Source organism: Neodiprion fabricii, chromosome 3, assembly GCF_021155785.1.
Source record: "Neodiprion fabricii isolate iyNeoFabr1 chromosome 3, iyNeoFabr1.1, whole genome shotgun sequence".
Taxonomy (NCBI): Eukaryota; Metazoa; Arthropoda; class Insecta; order Hymenoptera; family Diprionidae; genus Neodiprion; species Neodiprion fabricii.
The window spans coordinates 34,590,162-34,614,321 of record NC_060241.1 but is presented as its reverse complement, the minus strand read 5'-3'; the positions used below and the strand labels follow the sequence as shown (position 1 = coordinate 34,614,321).

The 24,160-nt window shown below is 40.9% G+C and overlaps 1 protein-coding gene across 1 annotated transcript in view; it reads left to right on the top strand.

Moving 5' to 3' along the window:
- The first annotated feature begins 999 nt into the window (after nucleotides 1-999).
- Nucleotides 1,000-24,160, top strand: part of LOC124179261 (nesprin-1) — a 136,964-nt gene continuing 113,803 nt past the window's right edge. Inside the window, exons 1-3 of the mRNA XM_046563496.1 lie at nucleotides 1,000-1,227; nucleotides 8,731-9,194; nucleotides 10,343-10,571. Coding sequence (XP_046419452.1) covers nucleotides 8,787-9,194; nucleotides 10,343-10,571 — 637 coding nt within the window. The 5' untranslated portion in view covers nucleotides 1,000-1,227; nucleotides 8,731-8,786. The remainder of the gene's footprint in view (nucleotides 1,228-8,730; nucleotides 9,195-10,342; nucleotides 10,572-24,160) is intronic.

Genomic DNA, 24,160 nt, shown 5'->3' with positions numbered 1-24,160 from the left:
ATTCTGTTGTTACAAGACTTGCCATTAAAATTCTACCAGTATTTCAATTCACTGTTTATCTTTAAATGAATACGCGGTCGAGGATATACGTTGTGTTCTTTATCAATTAGGTATAATAATGCACGTCAGAATTTAATCAAATCATCCTATTTCGTCGTGTTGTACTTACTTTTACGTGTGCGCAGCAAGCGTGGAAATCTATATGGTCACGAAAACAATACAAGTAAAGTAATAATTATTTTTCAAACAAAAATTGTTCTTTTTTCCAGTTTTTTCGAAGTCAGATCACGGAAAACACAATAAAAGATTAATTCTTATCACATGGTCTGGTAATTGTTTTAACCACTGTTAAGTTACACGAAAGTGAATGAGAACAGACGATATTCTTGACGCCTTAAATTTTTGCGGGATAAAAATTTCTGTTTAATTTTGAAAGGCATACAGCTACTGGAAAAGTTTCGATACATTGCTGGAAATGAATTTTTCTAAAATCGTCACCGCCACAATTATACTGCACTCCCGGTTGCCCCGGGAACTGCAACGGTTTCCCGTTTTAAGATCAAAGCGAATTTTTCATTATTTTTCATCAATAACTTGTCAAGCATCTTTCGCAACCCACGCGTACTCTCAAGTCACCTTGAATCCCACGTCGAACAACGTTATTCGTATCAATCGTAACGCAAGATTCAACCACGGACGAAGCCGAGGTGGTGAGAGAATGGAAGGGCTAATTCGGTTGGTTCGTAAGTTGCATTTTGTAATCCACTCTGCACGCAGATACTTAATTTATCGATGATCCGAAGCCGTAATGTCTCATACGCAACGTCGCGGGCTCATCGAAGATAATAGCAGCGTCGCGACGCCGGGTGTCGTTGGTGGGGGAGGTGCTGGATCTTCTTCGTCGAGTGATGCCAAAGTTAAATATAAATGTGGCGGCAAGCGTCTCGACGCCCGCGCCCCGACGCTCATCCTGGACCAATCTGGCCAGTCTCGTCGTGATCTCTGCGTCGGCCGTTCGCGGGAGACTTCGATAATCAGAACCGGGGTGGTAAAACAGAAACAGGGATTACAACCAGCGATAATAATACGATTATATACACTTTACGGCTTACCTCTGAAGACGAATCACGAACGGACTGTGACGCGTTTTCACAAACAGTGCTTCTCGATACAAGCTGTTCGCTAACCGGTAGACGGTGACTTCTTTTCCGGAGTACATGCTTATAGGTGAGCCAAGGTTGTTCCGTGAATCCTGTGCAGAGTCACTTGTAACGATCCTCGAGGCCGTCGATATAGGAAGATATCCGATCCATGCCGAGTTTCCGGATCTCGACTCTAAACTCACCCCTAATTCCCCGCCTCCTTCTTTCTCTCCCTTTTCTTCGTCAAATTTTCAATTCAGCAAAAACGGATTTTTTCCTACTATCCTATTACATGTATTTCCTCTTCAAAATGCTCTCGATCGATTTATAGATCAACGTGTACGGAGACGTTGTTTAAAGTACACGGAGGAACGTTTTCTTACACGAGTTTCCTAGCGTAGTTGAGAAATTTTTCTCCGCATCGAGGAATTGTTGTGACTTCTCATTGCGACGCCGATTGTACAGTGAGCGGAAAAGACCCGGAGGACGTTGCGGAATTTTCGATCTATTAGGAACATGACTTCCGCTTAGAGCGGAACTATTTCTGATCGGCAATTCACGATTGATTTTATTTTTGGACTCAGCATTCGGGATCCAGGATTCAGCCTTCGCGCGGTCCATTGCCCTGTGCGTTTCGTGAATACATTTTAACGTATTCAATCGTTATAGTCGAAAGTGAATTATAAAATCAATTCGAAATGGGTGCACGCTGCCCAAAATATGGCGGATTTGATTGCGGTTTACTCTTGGCAGAAAGTGCCGCCGCGCAATTATTTACGTCCTAATCCTGTCTCACGGATGAATTTTTCCGATCAACAGGATATCTGTTACAGCCGTTAAAAATTGACATTATTTTCCATCGAAGTTCATGATTTTCCGATTCGAATGTTTTATTCAATGCGCTCATGCCTGTCAGTTTTGTCACGTTAAGAGTAAATTTTTACCGAAATATTAAGGATTCCGTATTAAGTCGTTGCTGATTATGTTAAATTTTTTATTGTATATCGAAGTGGTACGTAAAACCGAATTCAAACGGCCTTTTGCGTCGCAATTAACTGTCGTTGATTTGGCTTCCTATTTCTTTCAAACATTTGTTTTGAAATCGTCGATCGATCAAGAAGGATTTTATCAAAAGATTTTTTTTCATTGTAATTGATTACACATCAATGTCTAGTTTGTGTTCAAACGATTAGAATAGAACGTTTCAGAGACGAGCAGCCAGTTAACGAGTAGAATGAAATACTCGAGCACAATTGTTTTCGCGCAAATGTAATAGATCGCAATTTTGAAAAGTACTCGATGGAAATATCTGCTCAACGGCTTGAAGAAACTTATTGAAATTCGGTGAACAACTAATTTTCAGCATCACAGCAGACTCTACTTTGTGAATGGTACGATAAAAATGTAATTCAATTTTTAGAAAATGGTGTTCTCAATTCAGGCTCTGCATCTAAAGTTAGTTCTTGCCATTCATCAACGTAAAATTACTGTCACACAGTAGTAGAAAAATGCATTGGGAAGGATATACAGAAAGAGTGTCAACTGCAGGTACACAGTTAGAAAAAAAATGTCCCAACAGGTCCGCTAAGATTTTTTGGTTGATTAAACCATTTTCTAGTGTATCACTGAGTGAAAAAGAAAGTACAAATTACAAATGACATGTCGATATTACAATTAAAATGTTAAAATTACAATAATTTGTGTCATATTTACTAGCAGAAATGTAACAAATAACTCGAACATAAAGTGGACCTGCTGAAACATTATCTTTAGTAAAATTTTTCCAACAGTGTAGTAATTTGCGAATGAAAATTCTACGAACGCATTTTCGATCGTGTCGTTGTTAAAATCGAAATAAACTTTTTGGTAATCAACAGCGTCGCATCGAAACGTTAAAATTAATCCATTCTCGTAGCCGTCGTCGCGTGTTATTAGGCCACACGCTCAGCGCTCGGCACAAGCGTCATCGCGAAGGGCGTTGCGAATTTAAATATTTGTGTCAGATTCTGAAATATCCACGGTAGACACCAAGAATATAGTGTGCATCCAATCCATGTCGCTTCCAACTCAAAAATAGAATTAGATTTATATTTAGTTAGACTCGGATTCGCTCATACTTACAGACGCGTACTCTCACGTGTAGAAACACACGCATACCTGTAACACATGTTTCAACTTGAAACGTGGCTACGTGCACTGCGCGAAAAATTCAAATTTTTATACCGGGTCAGTCATCAGGCCGCCGTTGGGCTGTGGTTAATTTAAGGATTGGCGATTCACTTTTAATAGGCCTCCGCAACTGCGGCTGACCGATTTCATGCCGCGGTGTATTCGGATCTGAAAATATCTTGCCGCAGGATTCGTATTTATACGAATATGTGCAACCGTTTGATAGAGAATGATAATGTCGAAGGGTAGATTTTTTCCAAGGACCTGGTCTGTCTCAAACGAATCGCAAAAAAAAACGTACAATCTTATTTCAACATATTGCGCGTTTTCAGAGTTGACGTGACTCACGAGATAAATTATAGATAGCTATTCTTATAACTTCCTACGGATCGCATTGAAATTGCGTTCAGAAACGTGGAAAATATTGCATTGATGAATTTTATCGTACTTCGTGTACTATTTTCAAGGCCCGTTTTTAAGTCCTTTTAAATAACGTGAATTTATAACATATGCCATACATTCATACTTTTTGGCTGGCTTTTATATTTTACTACCATATTTCAGAGGACTTCTGTTGTTACCGATACTGTCTATACTTTACGACAATCGCTCCGACTTTGATGTCTATATTGCCGTGCTTTGAACTGGTTTAAAAGATGAAATGCCTCGAATTTCTTACATAGGAGATGACCAGGTGCCCAAATTTTTTATCCACCAACCGTTTTCACAATGTACCGGAAATTATCGCTACTAATTAATCCATCGGGCAAAACGTTCTGCCTTTGATCGGTGTTTTTCCGATTCAAGAACTTTCTGAGTGGTCAATCTTCAAGTTTTGGACTGCCAAATTATGAAATTTTGTAATCTTCAAATTTTGCATAAGCGTCAGGCTTTTGGTTTTGGATTATTTAATTTTTGAATTACTGCCAAGTGTTTTATAGAAGTTCGACTAGCTTTCACCGAAAAACAGATAAAACGTCTCCGGGGAATTATTTCATCTTTAGCGAAATTTCGTTTGCGGCGCAGAAAAATTTAGTCCAAAGTGTATGTAGGAAATTTTTTCACACATGCCAGTCAAGAAGAACCTTCAAGAAATCGTTTTTGTGTTCATTAAATACTTTTCCAAGGGGGAAAGAACTATTTTTCAACAAAACAATTTCCCTCACGAATATAACGTCATTTTTGGAATAATTCAGTCACGGAATATAAAAATAATCTAAAAATTATTTGTTTTCCGTACACATTATGTAGTAAGTTTTCATAAAAATTCTTAGCGAAAAAAGTGCATGGGCGTCCTTGATTTATTTAATTTTACTCGAGTAGCAAGGCCCGCGATTCGTTTCGCCACTCATTCGTTACTTAATGGAAGTAGATAAGGTTTCTCCCTGCGATCTTGTAACCAGCAAAACACACGCATGACTGATGGGATTGTGATTGTAACGAGAACGCACAGAAATAAAATGCGCAGTTGGTCAAACCAAAGCATCGCTGAGCTAAAATTTTGTCAACTGAATATTGCACAGTGCGCGTGTCAATATATCATAGCAAAAATGGTCCATGAATACGCCACGGTAAATTCACAGCAATTAGCGAACATAACAAAAACCGGTAACCGATGCTCAATTAGCCGCACGAAATTAATTATAACGGAATAATTTGTTTCATCCGTCCACATCAAAATTCAAGTAAAAAATTAACATTTTGCACAAAATTTTGCGGTCTTGTGAAATCGACATTTTCTGGCTTCTAATTCGTCATGAAAAATAGGTGATCTCCGGTAAACGTCGGGCGACTGTTAAAAACCAAGGCTCGTGCGATGCCTGCGAAAAATATTACAGACTGTAGCATTTATAAGCGGGGAATGAACTCTTTGGTTGATCTCGGTACATGGCCTTTCTATAGCGCGTACGTGCAGACGACGCACTATTTCGGGAGGGATTGGCGTAGCGCCATACAAACTGCTCACTCAACGCTCACTCGGTTCCATTATGCGACCTCTGGCTAAAAGTTCGAGCGCAGGATTTTCCTTATTGCCCGGATCACAGCGGCAGCTTTCACGACTGATATTCTGGTTCGTTTAGATAAAAATCTCTCCTAGTCATCCCAATTTATTACCCGGAATTTAAGAAGGCTCGTGCGAAGAATTCGACGAGATTACAAGACCGTTATTGATCGTAATTAATCACTGTGTCGCGAATGATGCCGCAGTAATTAATCACGGGTCAATGAAAATCTGCAGATGATAAGCGGCACGTTATTTTCAGATTCTGGAATCGCAAACACGGTTTTAAGCGAAATTTGACAAATTGTGAAAACCAACAATTGCTGGATCTTTAATAAAAATGTATGCGTGTTAAATAGAGAAACCAAAATTGATAACGCTATTTTTACTTTTTTCGACTGAACAAAAAAATCAAGGAAATATAGCAGATTGAAAAGTACAGCATGACGTCACTCATGTATTACAAAATCAGCGAAATTGAACTGCTCGTCATAACATAGGAAATTTTCTTTTTCGGTGAAAAAAATATCACCTGATTATTTTATGTTTCTCTGCTTTATACACGTGTGAATAATGGCTGTTTATTAATGCAAAGACCCAATTCGCCGAACTATCTCCGCGATCGCAGTATAACGGGGAATTTTTAGACGCACGCGTAGTTTTCGCACCCGATAATATACAACGACGAGAAATACGGGCAAAGACCGAAGTCACAAGTCAACCTGAAGAGCAGATGACCACCTTCGAGATTCGTCTGCATAGTGGGCGAAGTTTCCCACTGTAAAACCATCCCGCAATCGCTGTAAAAATTATTTTTATTCCCGCTAGTGATCGTTGCGCAACCGTGAAGTTAAATCAAGCGATGATGCATTGAAAGGGAAGTAAATTAATGGTCACATGGATTTTAATTGATCGAAATTGAGATCAAAGCACTTCGTCGATAATTCGAAATAATATTTTATGATAATTTAACAAATCAACAGCTCACTCGAAATTCGCCCTCAATTCGTTTTATTATTAGCTAAAGACAATTGAATTATATCAACGAATAATAAAGCGCGATCAATTACGTGGATTATTTAATTTAGTAAATAGAGAATCGAGAACCTTTGATAGCGGTTGATCAGTATTAATGCGAGGCGCGTGAGTAGAGCGGCAGCAGCTGACGATCATCAAATGATCGATTTTCGATTAGATTGATAAATTTTTCCCGATTAATCGAGTATATGCGATTATTTTTTCTCACAATCGGTTTTTGTTTTTTACTCCCATGAAAGACGCAATACAATATTAATTTCTGTGATTAAAGTATCAATTATTATCATTGTCTTTCTTTGCTGAGTACCTATTTGACATAACAAGTGAAAGATAATTGAATATTTTTACCTGAAGTTCAAAAATATTAAGTATATTAATATTATAATAATCAAGACTATACATATACTGAAATTTACGTAATTTTGGTTTCAAACACATCGTTTCAAAAAAATACGATATAATCGATTAATGTTTGCCGATTCATTCGAGTTGTGTTCGATTGTTTTTTTGTCCTAGATCAAACGTGTGATGCATCGATTATTTTTAGCTTAATGGCCATCGATATATTGAACAATGAAACGCGGTTGTCGTTCTCTTCGGGCAGAAACGTTCTTTTTTTACAGCGGCATGAATTTCGTTCCCATCGAAAGCCTGGCACCTGGTACCCTGAATATTTCAAAGCATGTCGAGCTTCGACGACAAGCAATTTTCCATAACATGAGATAAACTTGCGGGCGGATAACGAATGCATTCCTCGAAGAATCCTTGGTCAAGCGATCATGTTCACCGAATGATGTTTTATACGTGTCGTGGCCGGTACCACTAATTTATTTTATCGCGTAACTAACTGCACGATACTCGTACCATCCGGGAAAAAAGTTATGCCATATTAACTGGGTTGAAAATCTGTCGACGGACGGTTGACGGGTGAAACTTGTTTGATAGATCGCCGTTTACGTAATCGATCGATTTTTTCTAATTTAAAAATTTTTTACTCTTCACTATGAATTAGAAGCTTCGAATTCTTTCCGTCTTTTCTTCTTTTGGTGTCGAACTTTTGAATATTTACGTCATATCATTAGTTCTTTGTTAAGAAACTTTGAATATAACCTTTTTCGAAAGGAACTTGATATATGATCAATCTTTTTCTGAATTACAAATTTTCAATATCACTCGATCTTTCCCGCTCACAATCAGTTGCAGTAATATGTCTCATCGTTAGTATTACGTTAAATTACGTCATACCTGATCTGCGCTTTGTTAAACAAACCAGGACGGTGACAATAGTTTATTTCTTTGCCTGGCTTCTGTCTGTCAACGTCTGACATAAATTTTACAACGCGAAAAAAATTATTTTGTCTATACGATATCCGATTACGAAATCCAGATAATTTTACATATCTCTGTGGAAATTTCTCTAAGCGGATTTCAATAGTTCACGAATTTAAGAAATTTTCAGAAATAAACTGTTGCATAATTCACATCTGATAATGTAAAATAAATTGCAACTATTTTAGCCAATATTTTTTTTATCGTAACCAACAGCGGGTTAGTTAGAAAAGAGCAGTTCCATCTAATTTACTTTACTGAAGTGTTAATCAAGAAAGCGCATGATTCTGAAAATAATTTTATCATCATAATACCTATTATCGTATTGGTAGGTATGGAGGATTCTTGCGGAAATGTAAACAGGATATTTAAGCATGTAACAACTGTACAGTCCAGTCAAAAAGCTGTAAAGACAGAAATATCATATAACGAAGGCTTGAAAACGGAACCAAAGTTCATCGATTTGAATTTAGTTGAAGCAATATTTGTTTAACACTGAACAAAATTTAAAACCGTAAATTTCAGCTACAATGGGATAATTATTGTTGAGTGAAGATATCCCGTTATTAAATAGTTTCCACAATGAAAAAAATCGCATTGTTTGAACGTTTAAAATGAACTAGAGCTCGTTTAAACCGTAAATGAACTGTCTACAAATAACAAAGACACATTTTCGATTCGTTTTCTCAGTTGATCGAAAAAATATGATTAGTAAAACTAGTATAAGTGATGCAGGGTAAACAATTGCCCAACAAATAAAAAAGCTCGACAGTTATCCAAAAACTGATTTTTTCGATTTGTAGAGAATTCGTTGACGAAGAATTAATTTGATGACAGGATCTTTCCAAAGTCGTCAGTAATTATTCAATTGTAGCTGAAAATTATCGTTCTCAATTTCTTTTCTCCTGCTTGAGAAATTCAGTTTCAAATAATTGTAAACTCAACTCGATGAACTTCAGTTGCACTTTCAAACCTGAAAATCTCCCATTTCCGTATCGGCCATACCAATGTAGACGACAATAACGTGATTGTTTATAAATCTATTTACAGCGATGCTGATCAGCGAAGAGAGGGCCAGTTTCAGCAGTATAAAAAAGTAGTGCGACATGTCGCAGCACCCGACGCGTCCGCCGGGCACGCCTGGGCCTCCCGGTGTTCCTCCGGGAAGCTGGGCGAACCGGCCAGGCGCTCCAAGTCCGTTCCGACCGGCGTCTCCCTACAGTCCCTCACCCCCGCCCCACCACCATCCCCACAACCACCCCCACTCCTTACCCCACCCCCATAACCGCTCTCGCGGGCCAACCACCCCCATGCACCCGCACCCCATGTCGCCGCTCAGCTATCCCCCCATGATGCACCCGATGAGTCCGGTGCCCATGGGCATGCCCATTTCCCCGGGAATGTCACCCATTTTCGGCTGTCCACCACCGCCGGGATACATCCAATGCCCGAGACCTCGATGGCCGTCGCCTTTGCCGCCGGGGTCGGTTCCTCGACCTTATTTACCACCGCAGGTGAGAAAAACGTTCGTCTTCGTCGAATGAACATCCTGTCGTCAGCATGTTGAGTATTCAGCGAATCGACGGACGGTCTGTTTGCGAGAAATGATGTTTTCTTCAACAATACGGAAACAAGAAATAGTGAGATTATAAACAAAAGCTCGGATATCGATGTTTAGATCGCTTACAAATTATGGAAAATCTGGTAGATTCTTACGATTTTTTACGCTGCGATGGCTCATTTTATTCACAAGAATAATTTCTACGATCCTCGTGAAACACTTTTGGTTTCAACATGCTTATCTCGTTTAGATTTTAATTACACAACGTCATTGTGCACATTATCAATGAATGGCAATATCGAACCGGCGAATAGGAAAAAGTTTTATTCGGTGAATTTGTAAGAAATATAGACTTCTGAATCAAATCAGCCATCGATATCCAAGCTTCTGTATATAATTTCAATATGTTTGGTTATGTCAATTTTTAAGAAATTATCACGGTTTGCAAGTAGGTTAATTTTATTAATCCTCAATTCACGACTATCTCGTTGTAAAATTAATAAAAAGTATCGATTCTTGGCCCTCCAACCTCCTTGGATGCAGTTTTCACCGAAAACTTGTATCGTTTACCGCGATTTTTAAATAATTATTCTGCAGTGATTAATTTTTTTATACATGTACACGAGATTTCGTGCTCTGAGGATTATGAAGATATCGTTTATTGCACTGAAATTTCAGTGGTTTGTTGCTACACATCAAAATTTAAATGTGGCAACCCTGCAATTGAAATCACAGTTTGGGGTTCAATAAACTGATAGAGTTTTTCAAAAAATTAGTGGTCGGTTCAAAATATTACCCTAATACTGTTGAGTTGAGTTAAGTTGGTTGAAAACTTGAAACTAATCATTTCCCTTGAAGGTGTTCAATTAATTGAACCCACACGTCTTGCTCTCTATGTACGAACAGTTATTTTTACGTCATTAATTGCTCAATTTAAATATGTCCCAAGCGGGAATACCCATTTTTCATCCGAAAAATTCTGTTTTGAGATCTAAATCACTCTGCGAGAATTCAGGGGCCATCGATTTTTGACAAGGATAAATCAATGTCGCAAAATTCGACTTGACAGTCAAGCGAGATAATTATTTTCGGCCTACGCAGAGTCCGGTAGGAAGCGGAAGCGGTTCGCCGATTCCCTGTGGTCCACCGGAATACCTGATCGCACCGTACAGACCCGGTGATTACGAGTACGTCGGTGTGCCGTTGGAGCCGAGTCAGGGCGACGAAGAAGCGACGGGTCCGAGTACGGCGGAAATCATCGCGAGTCAGAGCCAGGATTACGTTGACGAGAAGCTAGCCGAGTACCAAGCGACCATCCAACAACTTCAGGGTGAGTTTCACGCTCGATCTGCTCGATCCCCTTGGGATTTTATTTATAAAGAGGATAGAAAATCTGCCTGATAATCTAGCCGCGTTGAGCAGCGAACTTCAAACAAGATTCACCGGACGATTAACGATCGTGTAAAACGCGTAAAACATTCCAAAACTATTCATTCTCAGACATTCACTCTTCCCATTACTTTCTCAAAACTTTAGAGATCGTTCTTAGGTTCCATGATTTTTTTTCCGCCTATATTTATATTCCCACCTTGTAAAAATAGACCGCATGAAGGTATTAATCAGCTAGTTGAACCGTACGCCTGAATTCAGATTACACGGTACGCGATGCGGCGTTCAAGGTGACAAACGGTAGGCGCTTTCGGCTGATAATTACTAACCGTAACTACTGACTCCGGGCAGGCGTGTAAACTCCGATAACGTGAACAGTAATTAGCCCTTTCGATTCTGAAAATTCAAGACAATGTTCAAATAAACGGAAAATCATTATTTATACCGCATTCTCGTCAACTTGCTGTAGACATAGTTCGTTTCTCAATCGATAAAAATATGAAACGATATTGCTTTCAGTTTCACAGTTAAAGAATATACATCTGAGGCTGTTGAACGAAAAGCCTAGTTGAGGCTTAATGACTTCTCGGTATAAGGAGTAAAGTATTTTCGTTGATCGAATATGCGATTGTTATATTTCTTTGATTTCCCCGCTGATTCGAAATGTTATGTATCCACTTATTTAGTGTGGAAAAATCTATATTTTATCTTAGCTAAAACAAATATTATTCAATCGACAGAATTTGAAAATTAGTCGAGATAGCGTTTTTCTCTTTGCACGTCTTCTCACCTCGATATTATATCCAGACGTGTATACACAGCCAGTCCTCGGCTATCCGACTAGATGCTATTACGGGCTGACGATGAAGCTTGAGCCGTTGCACGTGTCAGATGCGCAGTTAAATGTTTCACGAAATGTTCAACGCCGATAGGTGGTCGACCCAACTATCCCGGACAAATGACGGAGACGTCATTGGGTCACGATCAATTAGTATATGGTGACAGCTGTTATTACGCTATGAATTATTTCAACGACCCAATTCACGCGCGGCGGTAACATGCATAAGCTGTGTTTTTGTTTTCCTTCGTGTATAATAAGTTTAATTAATGGACGTTAACGCCTCTCTCAGACGTGATGCCGAAATATCGTAAATTCTGTGTCAGCTTTTCAACAGCTATATTTTTCCTCCCATTTCATCGCTTCGCATCTCGAAAATTTCGATCCGAGTCTCATCTCACTTCAAGATTAGTTTTTTTTTTTCGAAATCATCTGTTGATAAGAAAATCGGAGGAAGAAAAAAAAAAAAAATCGTCGCAGCGCGGACAACGATCGTATAAATCGTAATCATAGTAGAGCGCTGGATCGTTTAAACAGTTTTTTTAGTATTTCTTTTACCTTGCTTACCTTTGTCATCGACCAAATTGATTATGGCAGAGTCACGTAATCGTTAGGTAATGTGCGTGTCTGGCAGCGTGTAGGTATCCTATTCTGCAAAGTTCACCCACACCAATCGAATGAACACGTGTCATGGATTTAAAGTGAAGGTAATTCTATTTTACCTACATCTCGTAGGATTTATTTTTGTACCCAAGGCCGGGAATGAAGTCAGTCATTTCTATGCAAAACTCTGAAAGGTTCTTGACACGAGCTTTATTTGCAACTACCATACGTATTCACATGCTGTAATAAATATCCATATCAATGCCAAAAGAGATGCTATAGGACCTGACAGTTTGTGTTTAACGTTCCACTGTACGTAGCGTAGCTTTTTTTCGTTTCCGATACCGATTGATTGAAGTGTACAGGATCTTGTTGGGGATGACTATGTATTTTATAATGTAGACCCAAATGCGAAATTAGTCTTATCTTAGAGTATCGTTATCGTCGAAGTAGCCATTAAAAATTTACAACACTAATGACGCAATCGGTCGAATTGAAAGATGGAAAAGGAAAAGGAAAAAGAAAAATTGATGCTTATTAAAATCTTTGGATTATTACTACGAAGTTCAAGGTTTCTAAAAGGCAGATCCAAGACCCCGGCAATGAATGAAGTGTTTGCCAAGTGTTTCATGAAAGCGATTAGGTGCTATACTCATGAGAATAATTGAAAAAGCTGCAGCGCCAGAAGCGATGATTGTTAAACACAGATTCGACTGCACGCCTGCTTGATTCTTATTCTCTGTCTCGTTATATACATATATACGTAAACAAAGAGCGCCTGTTTTCATATAACACGTGGGTGGTGCACGGATGTTAAGCAATTTATTCTGACCGTATAGCGCGGCGCTTTTTATTTCCCTTGTATTGCGCAAGGTGGCTATATCAACACCTGGCCGCTGTCAGTCAAATTTCATTCACCGTTACCTACTGGCACTGGATAGGTTAGTGAATGAGTTTACGAGTCCGAGCCCTGTTCCTACGCGATAGTAGGACGTGAGGTATAACAAGCGGCTGATGGTCTCTCAAGAGTTAAAATCCGGTGGTGAACTCGCGGTGGGCTTTGTATATTATTCTCCAGCCTCCGGTTACGGCAGTGAATGAAAAAAATAATTGCCCACATTTTATCTCGGATGAATAACAAAACGGAAAAAGCTCCGAAAGCTTGGGTGAACTATCTAAGCGAAGAGGCGTCTTCGTTGCGATAACCGTGCAAAAACTGACCGATTTGTGGTTAGTGAGAGTTGTTTGCTTATTGATTTTCTGGTACACGATCAGCGTCGGATAAGCTGAAATAAGATTACGTTGGATTTCGGCGTCACTGAAAGTAACGCAGAGTGTTCAAGCCGACTGCAGTGAGTAAGCAAGTGGGCAAGTTTGGCACGTTGAATCTAAATGAAAAAGGCTGTGCCAAAATGTCTACAGTACATATAAGAGGTGATCCTCTTGTCACGAGTCGACTTGGGTGTTAATTCATCTCGCAAATATTTACGCGTAGTCTTTAGGCGTCACTTTGCGATTCGTTAATTTTACAAATTGCATCATCGACACCTATATGCGGCGGATCTTTAATCTTGCGTAAATCTTTCATCCCACGATTTGGCTTTCGGGTCAGTATACCAAAATAATCAAAGATTGTTGCATTCTTCCATCAAAGCTGTTGCCCATTTGATTGGGTTTATTTCCCATGTGTCTGGAAAAAAAAAAATAAAGAAGAATAAAAACGAGCAATACTTTTGATCAGACTTTGATTGGATTTTCGACAGCCAAGTGCCTGTTTCATCACGGTACAGAGAAATTTACCGGACCTTGTGAATTAGCGTACAGGATGTAAGTATTTTCCGTAGCAATAATCTTCAATTAGATCATGCATAAAGCTCACTTACTGCAAGCATCATACGAGCGGGCTTCAACCTCTCGGTTCGGCTTTATTCTTACACCGACGTAGGGTTTCATGGCGGAGTGTGTCGGGTGTTGGGTGAAAAGTACAGTCCAAGCATACTTATCTCAGGAAATCTAGAACCAAGAAAGGCGTCCGAAGGAGTCGGTTTGACGTGACTGTATGCTTCCGGCGTCAGTCCGCGTCGCTAAGCCGGCAAAGCTTAGCTGGCTGACTGGAAAATTTTTGCCACGTGAAACGTTGACGAAGGTTGAAGGTCAAGGTGATTTTTCTATAAACACACGAACCGCTAGTTGTTATTACCTTTCTCCTGCATCTTTTACGTCGCTGGCACGGGTCGAAGTTACCGCGAAACAGTTCGGTTCGGGTCAACTTTGACAAATGGAAAAAGTCGAGGCTCGAACATGTTGCAATTAATTTTTTTCCTTTTGAAAAGCTGAATATTTTTGGAATATAGAAAAACTTTGGTCACGTGAATCGTGTCTCAGCCTCTACGAAACTCTTCGGGTTTATGCGGCATTAGAAACTGATTATTATTGTAATCGGGTAAAAATGACTTCAATCGTCTGCAGGGTCTTTGACTTTTCGGAAAAGAAACCACTCTCATATTTATCGAATGACAACTGTGACAACGAGGCGCGGAATTGGGAGCGTTTTATATTTCTGCCACAAGAAAAGCGGAAATAGAACACTATTCCTGACCAATTTCAAGTCGATTCCAAGCTCCACATTTTTTCTTTGATATTTCTCTCGAGTGTTGAAAAATATGCACAGCTTCTAGGAAATTGGCTCTAAGATTTCAGTTTTTTCCCCGTCGTCCAGTGCATGAATATTTTATGCCCGACCGTATATTTAGTCGTAAATAGAAGCAGTTAATTTTTTCTCTCTCGCAAATTCCTTGCTTCTGAAAGGATCATTTCCTCTTCGTATAAATGACAATTAGTCATATTCTTAAGTGATTCGTGGTCCATCCACACGCCGCTGTACTTCCGTCAGGTGTTCTGCCCGTCGCCAATCGTAGTAAGCGACTATTCTAAAACCGTGCTTTGAATCAGAACCGCGTTCATTCGAGTTCTCTGATCGAGTAGGGCTCGAGAAAACCATCGGAATAGCTTTACAATATGATTAAGAATAAAATTAGAATGCGAAGCGTCCCCGGTCCGAAATCCAAATTGGGTTACATTACTCCAGTGTTATCATCGAGCGATATTTTTTTCTCCAATTCCTCAGGTACATGGAATTGTTGACTGGTGCATAGCAGGCATTCCGATGCCATGGCGTGCCCATCAATTACCCTCTCCATGAATCGCGGGGTTATTGATAAAACTTTGCCCGAGATATTTTCTCGAAAATATAACCCCAGACCGCCGGTTACGAGTCTGAATCTAGTGGAACCGTAACTTGGGAGTCAACACGCGCATCATTCATGCCTGGGAATTTGCGTCCATCAAATGATACTCACGGTCCTTCGAAATAAGGGTGCAATTCTCAAGCCCGCGGCTCCGTTTCTTATCACCTCGATTTTCACCGCGTTTCATATTGCGCAAGGCGACGCGTGCCGCAAGCTCTGTAACGCGCGAAGCCGCGGTATTCTCTTCTTTTCGGAGAAACACAATAAATATTCGTTAACGCCGCTCCACCGTGAGTACAGTAGGACACCGTTCTATAAATAGAAGTGACGAACACCTGCCCGCGAACCATTCACATTCACTGGTGGGGATCGTGCTGAAGGCTTAACATGTAACGATGTTACGTCGGCTGAAATCGTAACGCTACGCCAGAGTTAATGCCGGTCAGAAGGCTTGTGCCGATGAATTGCACTTTTGGTGTTCAATTCAGGGAGGTCCAGGAAGTGGAATGCACCTCTGTCAGCTCGGCTGACTTCTAACTCTACTCACCACTTTCTATTTTTCGATTTTTTGCATCATTCCAATTTTTCGGTGACCGTTTGATCGACTCCGACAATGTTTAGCAGGTTCAATCTCAAGTTGATTCAAAGTATGCGGAACTGAATACGAGATTTCAATCAGCTTCCTTCAGTCTCTTTCATACCGGAAGTGATCGGTGGTGCCAGTTTGCTTCAGAGGTTTCTTAGAGCGCAGCTGTTTCGCCGTTATAATTTCATGTAGAAGAGACAACTGGGATCAAAAAAGCTCTTTCCTTGTGTTCAAGCTCTTTCTTTAACTTCTCAAATTTGAATGATTGTATCTGCAAACGGAAATACTTGGATTAACGAGGAGTAGAAATCGTAAGATGGATGAAGGAAAGCCTGCCTTGCATGAAAAGTTGCAGAAGAAAGTCGAGACTCGGTTCAGAATACAAGTTTCGTTACCTCGAAAGCGGACCGTGAAATGAAATTACGGTACGGAAAAAATTTCCTAGTATAACAGACGCAAATTCTGCTTCATCATATTTGTTGAACTGTAAAGAAATTTTTTGGCAAAGGTCAATAAACGAGTGCAAAGACAGATCTTTCGAAGGTCTCGAGTGAAAGGTCCGTGTACTTGTGTGATTTCACGTAGTTGTGGAAATCTCGGCTGTCTCGGAAGAAATTTTCCGCCACCGAACCGCGACGTTTTCATTTAACGGCGAATATCGTCGGGCTAATTTACGACGACGAGCTTCGACTCCGAACCGATACGAACCGCATGGGCAGAACTCGGGGCTATTTTACCGTGGGCGCGAAAGGCAGAACGGTCCGATTTATGGCTTCGCAGTTGTGCCGCTCCCGCTTGGCCAATGGGGCCTCTTGTCTCTTACGTATTTTTATTCGACGACAGACACATCTGGGACATATAAACCGGCTCGAAGTATTTTTCAACGCACTTGAAACGCCGCCCGGCTATGCAGACTTCGATCCGCGCGACTTTGTCGCAGGCATGTGAAGGAAACCGATTTCTGCCGATCGGCGAGTGATTTGCGGCTTTGGAAGCGGGTGAACGCTTACGAAATGAAACTGATCCAACGATCGTTAATAATCACGAGGCTTCCACAGTTTGGCAGAGATTTGCCTGTCGGAGAGACGGGCGTAATTCGAGTAGCTCGTCTTTTACCGCTTCCCCATGCCACATGGTGCAGGTCGATAGTTTATAACTACGAAGGTGGGCACAAGAAACGCCGCGATCGTGGTCTCGCGGTGTAAAACTCTTCGTGGTCTCTTTGTCGGTGACAAAAATAAAACTGATCTTTCTATTTTCACTCGTGACGGCAAAATCTTTATACCTATATACCCAAGCCTCAGCGGTAGCGGCAGCAAGCAGCAGAGCACGCGCGCTGCAAACTGTGTTTAAAGCTGCAAGGTTCAGGGCGACTTGAAACCCTACACTGTGTGTACGCAAAGATAAGTTGACACGTGTAAACGGGGTCTACAAGTTTACTTGTCGCTGATTGAATCGAGCTTTCTTAAGCTGCGCATGACCGCAGAGAAAGTCGTAATTATTACGAGGAGAACATGAGCTCCAGGGTGTGGACTCTTGAGACTTCCCTCCACACGTTATTCGTAAGGTTTGGACCACCAAAGCGATGCCGCAACGGTGGGACAAAAGTTTAGAACGTAGAAATTTTTTTCGTTGTATTCTTGATTTCAAGTGGCGCTTTCTCGTGCTTTCTTTTAAGACAAAATTATTAAAATTTGCGAATGACAATATAAAAGCGATTCATGAATCGTTATAAGCGGCTTGGGTAAAACTGTTATTAATCGGCACATGTCGGCATAAATACAGATTTACCAACTACTTCAGTGATAATATAAAATATTCTGTAATATCTTTAGTGGAAATCTCATTATTATGTTGACTGCAGTTTGGTCCAAGTCGACGAATAATTCGTCCGTGAAATGGTAGAGTGTCCGCACCCTGATGAGCTAGGTACGGACAAAAAGACCGATGATCGCGTTCATTTCGCTCATAAGATTCGTGTGGCTTCTGTAAATATTTACAATGATGTACATGCGCGACACCCGGAGTGCCTAGACGAAGCAGGTATACAGTCGGGTTTAATAACGCCTCAAACTCATCGGGGAAGCTCGTTAAAAATCCTGGTAAACATCACGAGGTGTGAACCTGCCAAAACAAATACTGCAGCTATATTCGCCCGATTTTTTCAAGGTTTTTCTTCTCATTTTCAATTCTCAAATTCCAACCGTTTTCGAATGCAGCTCAGTTTTATCCGAGCGTATGGATGTGCAGTTGTTGCGAATGAGCTTTCTGCACCGACTTACGGTCTCGTCCAATCGCCGGGGAGAAATCGGGGTCGCTATAGTCACGTCTCTGAATCACGCAGCGTTTGATGCTTCTCGGTAAGAAGTCCAGGATATATTTATGCCCTGGTCATGTTCTGGCTACTATCGAGTCGCGATGTGGCGATACGTACTCACATGGATCACAGTAGCCGGTTCGAGACCCAAGACTAACGGTTCCGTCCTCAATGGATGCCAAGATCTGAAGCCAATTTCAAGACCGAGAACCGATGATCGTGCCTCGAATCGCGTGAAATTTAATTTTCAATAAGGTCCTACTCAAGTTTCTCGACCCTTGCACCTTCGGCTGGAAACTTTGTTACCTTGACATCGTTACACTTGTGTAAAATAGACGCTTGAGCGAGACTAAATGTGGTTCACGCTACAAGGTGGTCCCCACTGATTTTCCGGAATTGCTCCGTACATTTAGGGCTAGATATTCCGGGAATCGACCAGTCGTAAAAGCTACCAAACAGCCTCCGAACGTCCGTTGTTATGGCATATTAAAGAGGGGGATTTTCGAAGCAGTCTTTATCTTGAGCGCGTTTTTCAAGCTTTAACATGACAGTTTGATGCTGAAGTCTCTAAACACAATCTGGTGAAAGTCGGAATAGCCGTGTCGCTTGTTGTAGCGAACCTTATAAATGCACTCGGATTAAAGGGTTCCTTAAGAGTCAAGAGTCGAACAGCTCGCATTGCAACGAGTGCTGTGAAGCGTTGCGCAATGAATCGAAGCCTCAATTGGAAATGTCAATACATTGATTACCTGGACAAGAATCCAGCAGCCAGTTATTTAGAAAGCAGTATAATTTAACAAGGTAGGGTTTAATCAATCGTCTCGATAGAAGCTATCAATTATTTCCCTATGGCACAATGTTTCACTGCGAACTAATCCATGTCTTTGGACGATACGAGGGTAATTGCAAATGCGAATCATTTGTTGCGCTCGAAATTCATGCATCTGTAGCAAATCGCGGCTGTGCAAAGTTGGCAGATGTAGAGTTGCACGTTTCAATTTACACGGAACGTTTATTTCCGGCGATTTCGTCGCCGCTAAACTCTCATACTGTTTGCGTATTTTTTTTTTTCTGCACCGACTGCACCGCCTCGTCATAACCGAGTCCACGTAGCGTGCAATCCTATTTTTCTTGCACCCACGTAATCGAGTTTTTACTTTCGCGACGTGTTTATTCTCGGCTCTGACGTGTGGCGCAAAATTTTTCTTCATCGATCGTGTAACGGTGAAAAAGTTTGATAGCAGTCGCTGCTTTTAGGAGAGTGAGAATGATTATTGGCTTTCAGTTTACGGTGTGTCAAAGATTTTGTCGACGGAGGATCGCCTTCAGATTTTCTCCTAAAATCGTAGACCGAACGTAATTTCCCTCGTTCAATGTGTCTCTCACTCGTGCACGTAATATACTCAGGTTATAAATATGCATCTTCCCTCTGCATCTAATATACGTATATCGGCATGCGGAAACTCGTAACTTGTTTATGACGTGAATTTAGATGCGGTGACACGAACTTCCATCTAGAACTCATTGTCGTTTTCCCAGTCACAGAATGTTTGTTCGATAGACGATAGCTGCAGGCATAAGCTGCCCCTTTTCGTTTCTCCGGTATCCAACGGCGGAGGTATCAACGCGTATTTACCCATTGAACCAGATTTCGAAAGATAAACACATCCGTATCAATAGCCTGTATTAGCACACTTTTATTCCGAGTCGGTGATATGGACTTCCGTAGCGGCGAACTACCATCAAATTAAGCATTACACAAAATATACAAGTGCTAACAACATGTACAATCACTCATGCCGAAGAACCGTTCTACAAAGAATAACCACCAAGAAAAAAAATTTCCGTTTATTTGTTCGCTCGCAGAGAGTCGGTATATTACACCCGTATTTTTACGTACACGTACCTATGTCGTACCGAATAATGGAGCAGCGTCGACACGTCGCTTTGCATATTAGCTCGTGTTACACGAAAATCGTTGAGGGTGAAGAGCGAACCGTTTCCATCCCAGGCAAAAATGCGAATAAATTACTCTGGACGAATTCTCGGTAATAGAGAGATACTTTCGAACCAGATTAATGATGCCTTAGGTCCAAATAATGCTCAGGCTGATCGTCAGATCGCGTGAAAATGTGGACGCAACTATAGGATAGGAAACAAGGAAACTCTACTACGGAACCAACATGGCCGCCAATCTGCACGCCTGTGGTTTAATTTTAGCTACAAATCCATTTATGGAGTTTAATTTTGATCCAGAATTATTCGACGCTAAGTAAAATAATGGCAAGAATGGCTTAGTCGTGAATTTGTCTTCGATGGAAGCTCGAGAGGTGAGAATTCAACTTGCGCTTATGTCGCACCGGAGTCTGCACGCGTTGCTTGTGCTTCGCCGGATATTCACAAGATTGTACGCTTGAGAAACCCGTTTAGCATAGTCTGACCGAGGTAGTTTTGCCCACGCAATTGTGCCCATCCTGTTGTCTCATCGCTCTTCCAGACTTGCACGTTACTTATGCTCGACCTGAAAGGATTTTTATACTCCTGGTTCGTGAGCTTGGATTGAGCTGATCCATTTCCTGAAATCGATACAGGTTTTGTCGAATCAATCGATTCATTTCGCCTAGAGCGAGGAACCACGCCGTTATTCCCAACCGCTTTTTTTTTTTTTATTCCTTGAGGATTTTAACTGGAATGGACTTCGACTCGTCCTCCGATTTGCGCGAGGTTTCGTGATGTATTTAATTGGGTTCATATTTCGTTTCGGAAAAAGGCAAATTCACTCTGATACTAAACATGGAGTTCCGATCTGTGTAAATTGTATCAGTATCGTTCGGAAGACTGAGCAATAAAAATAAATCACCTCGATTCGTCGACTGTCAGAAATACAATGTATACCACTGCAGGAGGAAGACTTCGATTCTACTCAAATATTTATACGACGATTTGGGAAATAATGGATTCCCTTTTATCATAGTCCCCGCTATCGCTCCCTCGAGTTTCTTAAGGTGCAGCTCAGCTGTCTATACGATTTTTGATAAACAATTCATCGTACCGTGAAAGTTGTTTAGACCCCTTAATCGGTTTTATCTTTACATATATGTATACAGCTGTAAAAACTGGGTTACATAGTTTGTAAGTTTACATGCTTCGATGTAGCATCGTTAAGGTTCTTTTGTTCATTATCAGCTCCAATAATTTTCGCCGATGCCTTTTTTTCAAATTGGCATTGCTGTACACTTTTCCAGGCACCATGCATCGATTAGCTTCACAGTAACGCTCGGCAAACCAACCGATGATGTAGTTATTCGTCTTCTACCTATCGATCACCTGAGCGTTGCAGCTGGCTAACAAGAATTTTTCCACATTGTTTAGCTCAACGGAGCGAACGAATTAACTGGTGCGATCAAGTAAAACTATAAGTCGTGAAATAAAGTAGAAGAGCTCCGGAAATTCTTATAGCTACGCAACATCAGCTGATCGGGCAAAAGTTACCAAAAACAAACACCCGCTAGAATTTTACGAACTCGGTTTATCGTTACAAGTTCGAATAACTGAAAATTATTGAGACGATTTGTACGTACACTTCTTATTCTTTAGCAATCCCTAGGGAGAATGATTTTATATTTATAAAGTTCAAGGGTTACACTTATTATACGTTACATAACGCTTTATTGACCAGCACCACTTTCAGAGCCAAGATTTTACGTATAGGTATAACATCAGTCTGGCGTTACAAGAAATTGAAGAAAATTTCACCACGAATATAAAATTTTTTTGGAAATTTTGATAATTTGAGTAAGAAGAAAGTTTGTAACAAGGAAGGCGGGAAGAAAAATTAAAACTGTCTGTAGGATTATGCAGTTCACAGAAGTGGAAATTTTCGCGTAAATAACCAGATCGCATTACCGAGGCGAAACGAGCAACGCATAATATCAAGAGTGAATTTAATCCCGGGAATGCAAGGAATGCCGAAGCAGGCCGTTCAAGGTGTACAAATTCATAGCTGCGCACTTGAGTAATTACGTTTGGTGGCAAGTTTACAACTTAATAAGTCGGCAGGGAAATTCATGCAGTCGGGGTGGATGAAATTATGCAGCAGGGTAACGCATCGATGTTGCGACTGCGGGACAACGATAAAAAAAAAAAAGAGCGATGCGAGACACGCGTGTCTCGTTCACGTATCGATGATTTCCGATCGAATTATTAACGGATCGATGCGGTGAACGATCACGGGGCTATGCGGCTTTAATACTCGACGATCGGTCAGCTGTTACGTCGATTATAATACTCACTTACTCAGTGTACCGTCGGTCATCGCGTGATTACGGTGTAACTTTTAGCCGAGGCCGTTTTTTCTCATACCCTGCACAAAAAAATGCCCTTTCCGTTAAACGTCGAGCCGACGAAATTGAGAGTGTTCACGGTAATTGTTCGACTGGTGCTCATGAACTGAATACGCGACACGTGGTTTATAAACGGTGGATTTCTTGTCACCGATAAAAGTGCTGTGTAACACCCTGTAAAGTGGTTTACTTTCTTGTTTACAGATCTCGTAAAAATTCGATAAAACTTACTCTACTTTTGTTTCATCTAGATATCGTTGTAGCGAGGAGTTGATTAAATTTTTCAAATTCCGGATAGCTTGTTTTCAGAGAAGCTCGTTCTCCGTAAGAATGCTGAATTTTAAAAGTTCAACTGTTTCATTATCGGACCAACCTCCCGAAGTGTTTGAAATCTTTACGGTAACTTATTCGTTAATTCGGTCATTACACTCGATGTGATTTGTCGGAGAATTCGATGGCCATTTCTTGGCGTTAAATGAAATATGTCGAAGGAAATATACCGTTTGCTTTTAGATCGAATGAAGTTTCCTTTCAAACCGCTACCTCTCGTTGGTACTGATTGCGGAAAATAACAAAAAAGCTGTTCAAACCCTGGCAAGCGGTGTTCGACCGGAGGGTCGATGTCAGCGGAAAGCAACGGTCGCCATATTGATCGGAAAGCTTAGGTTCCTCGTAACGAGTTGGACACGCGGGATTACGGGTGGTGAACCTGGTCATCGACTTGTTTGCTCGTTTTCTGCCTCGGACATAATTCATCGCCGTGGCAAAACCACGCAGTTCTCGGTTCGATTGCTGGATGAAATAAGAAAATGCCCAAAGTTCTATCTCCTTGACGCGCCTCACGGAATGACCTTCGCTCGCCGACACGGTCATTTGGCACCAACTGCGACCGCCGGGATGCAAACCGGCTTTTCGAAGAGACGTGTGTACGACGAAAACGCGAATGTTGGTACCGAAGACACATCCGCCCAATTCGCGTGTGCGAGGCCATCTCACCGACGAATTGTATTCATTTTTACCCGTCGCATGCGGACCGTATTACGTTTGTGTATTCCTGCCCTGCACACAGTGTAGTCCGTTTTAATTTTTACGCTTGCTCGATTAATTGCGGCACAGTTTGACCAGGAAATCAGGGTCTGATTAATATTTTCAAAGTTGAATTTACCGAGCATCAATCGGCACTGTGGAATATTCTTCTTGTATCATAGAAAATTACGGAAGTATCGAGTCATTGTGTCGTGGATGTTGGAATCTTGAAATTTAGGACTGAATGGGACGCAGAGTCAGAATTGAATTTTGGTAAAGATGAGAAACCGTTTAAAAAATATTCAGCAATGTCGTTTACGCTAATGACTGATAGTCTCGTATTTGGTAGCTGACAGCGCTCATAGGAGATAAATGCAGTTCAAGAAATAACAAATTTTTCAACAATCTCTTCCGCCGTAATTAGTCGTTCCGAATAGTTGTATCCACTTTCTCAACGTAAATTAGAGAATCGATTCGAATGGGACACCCGGTGTATCAAATTACATGTGTATAAGCAACCGCCACTTACCGATTACTGCGCTGAATGCTTTACGGCGCAGCAAGGACAG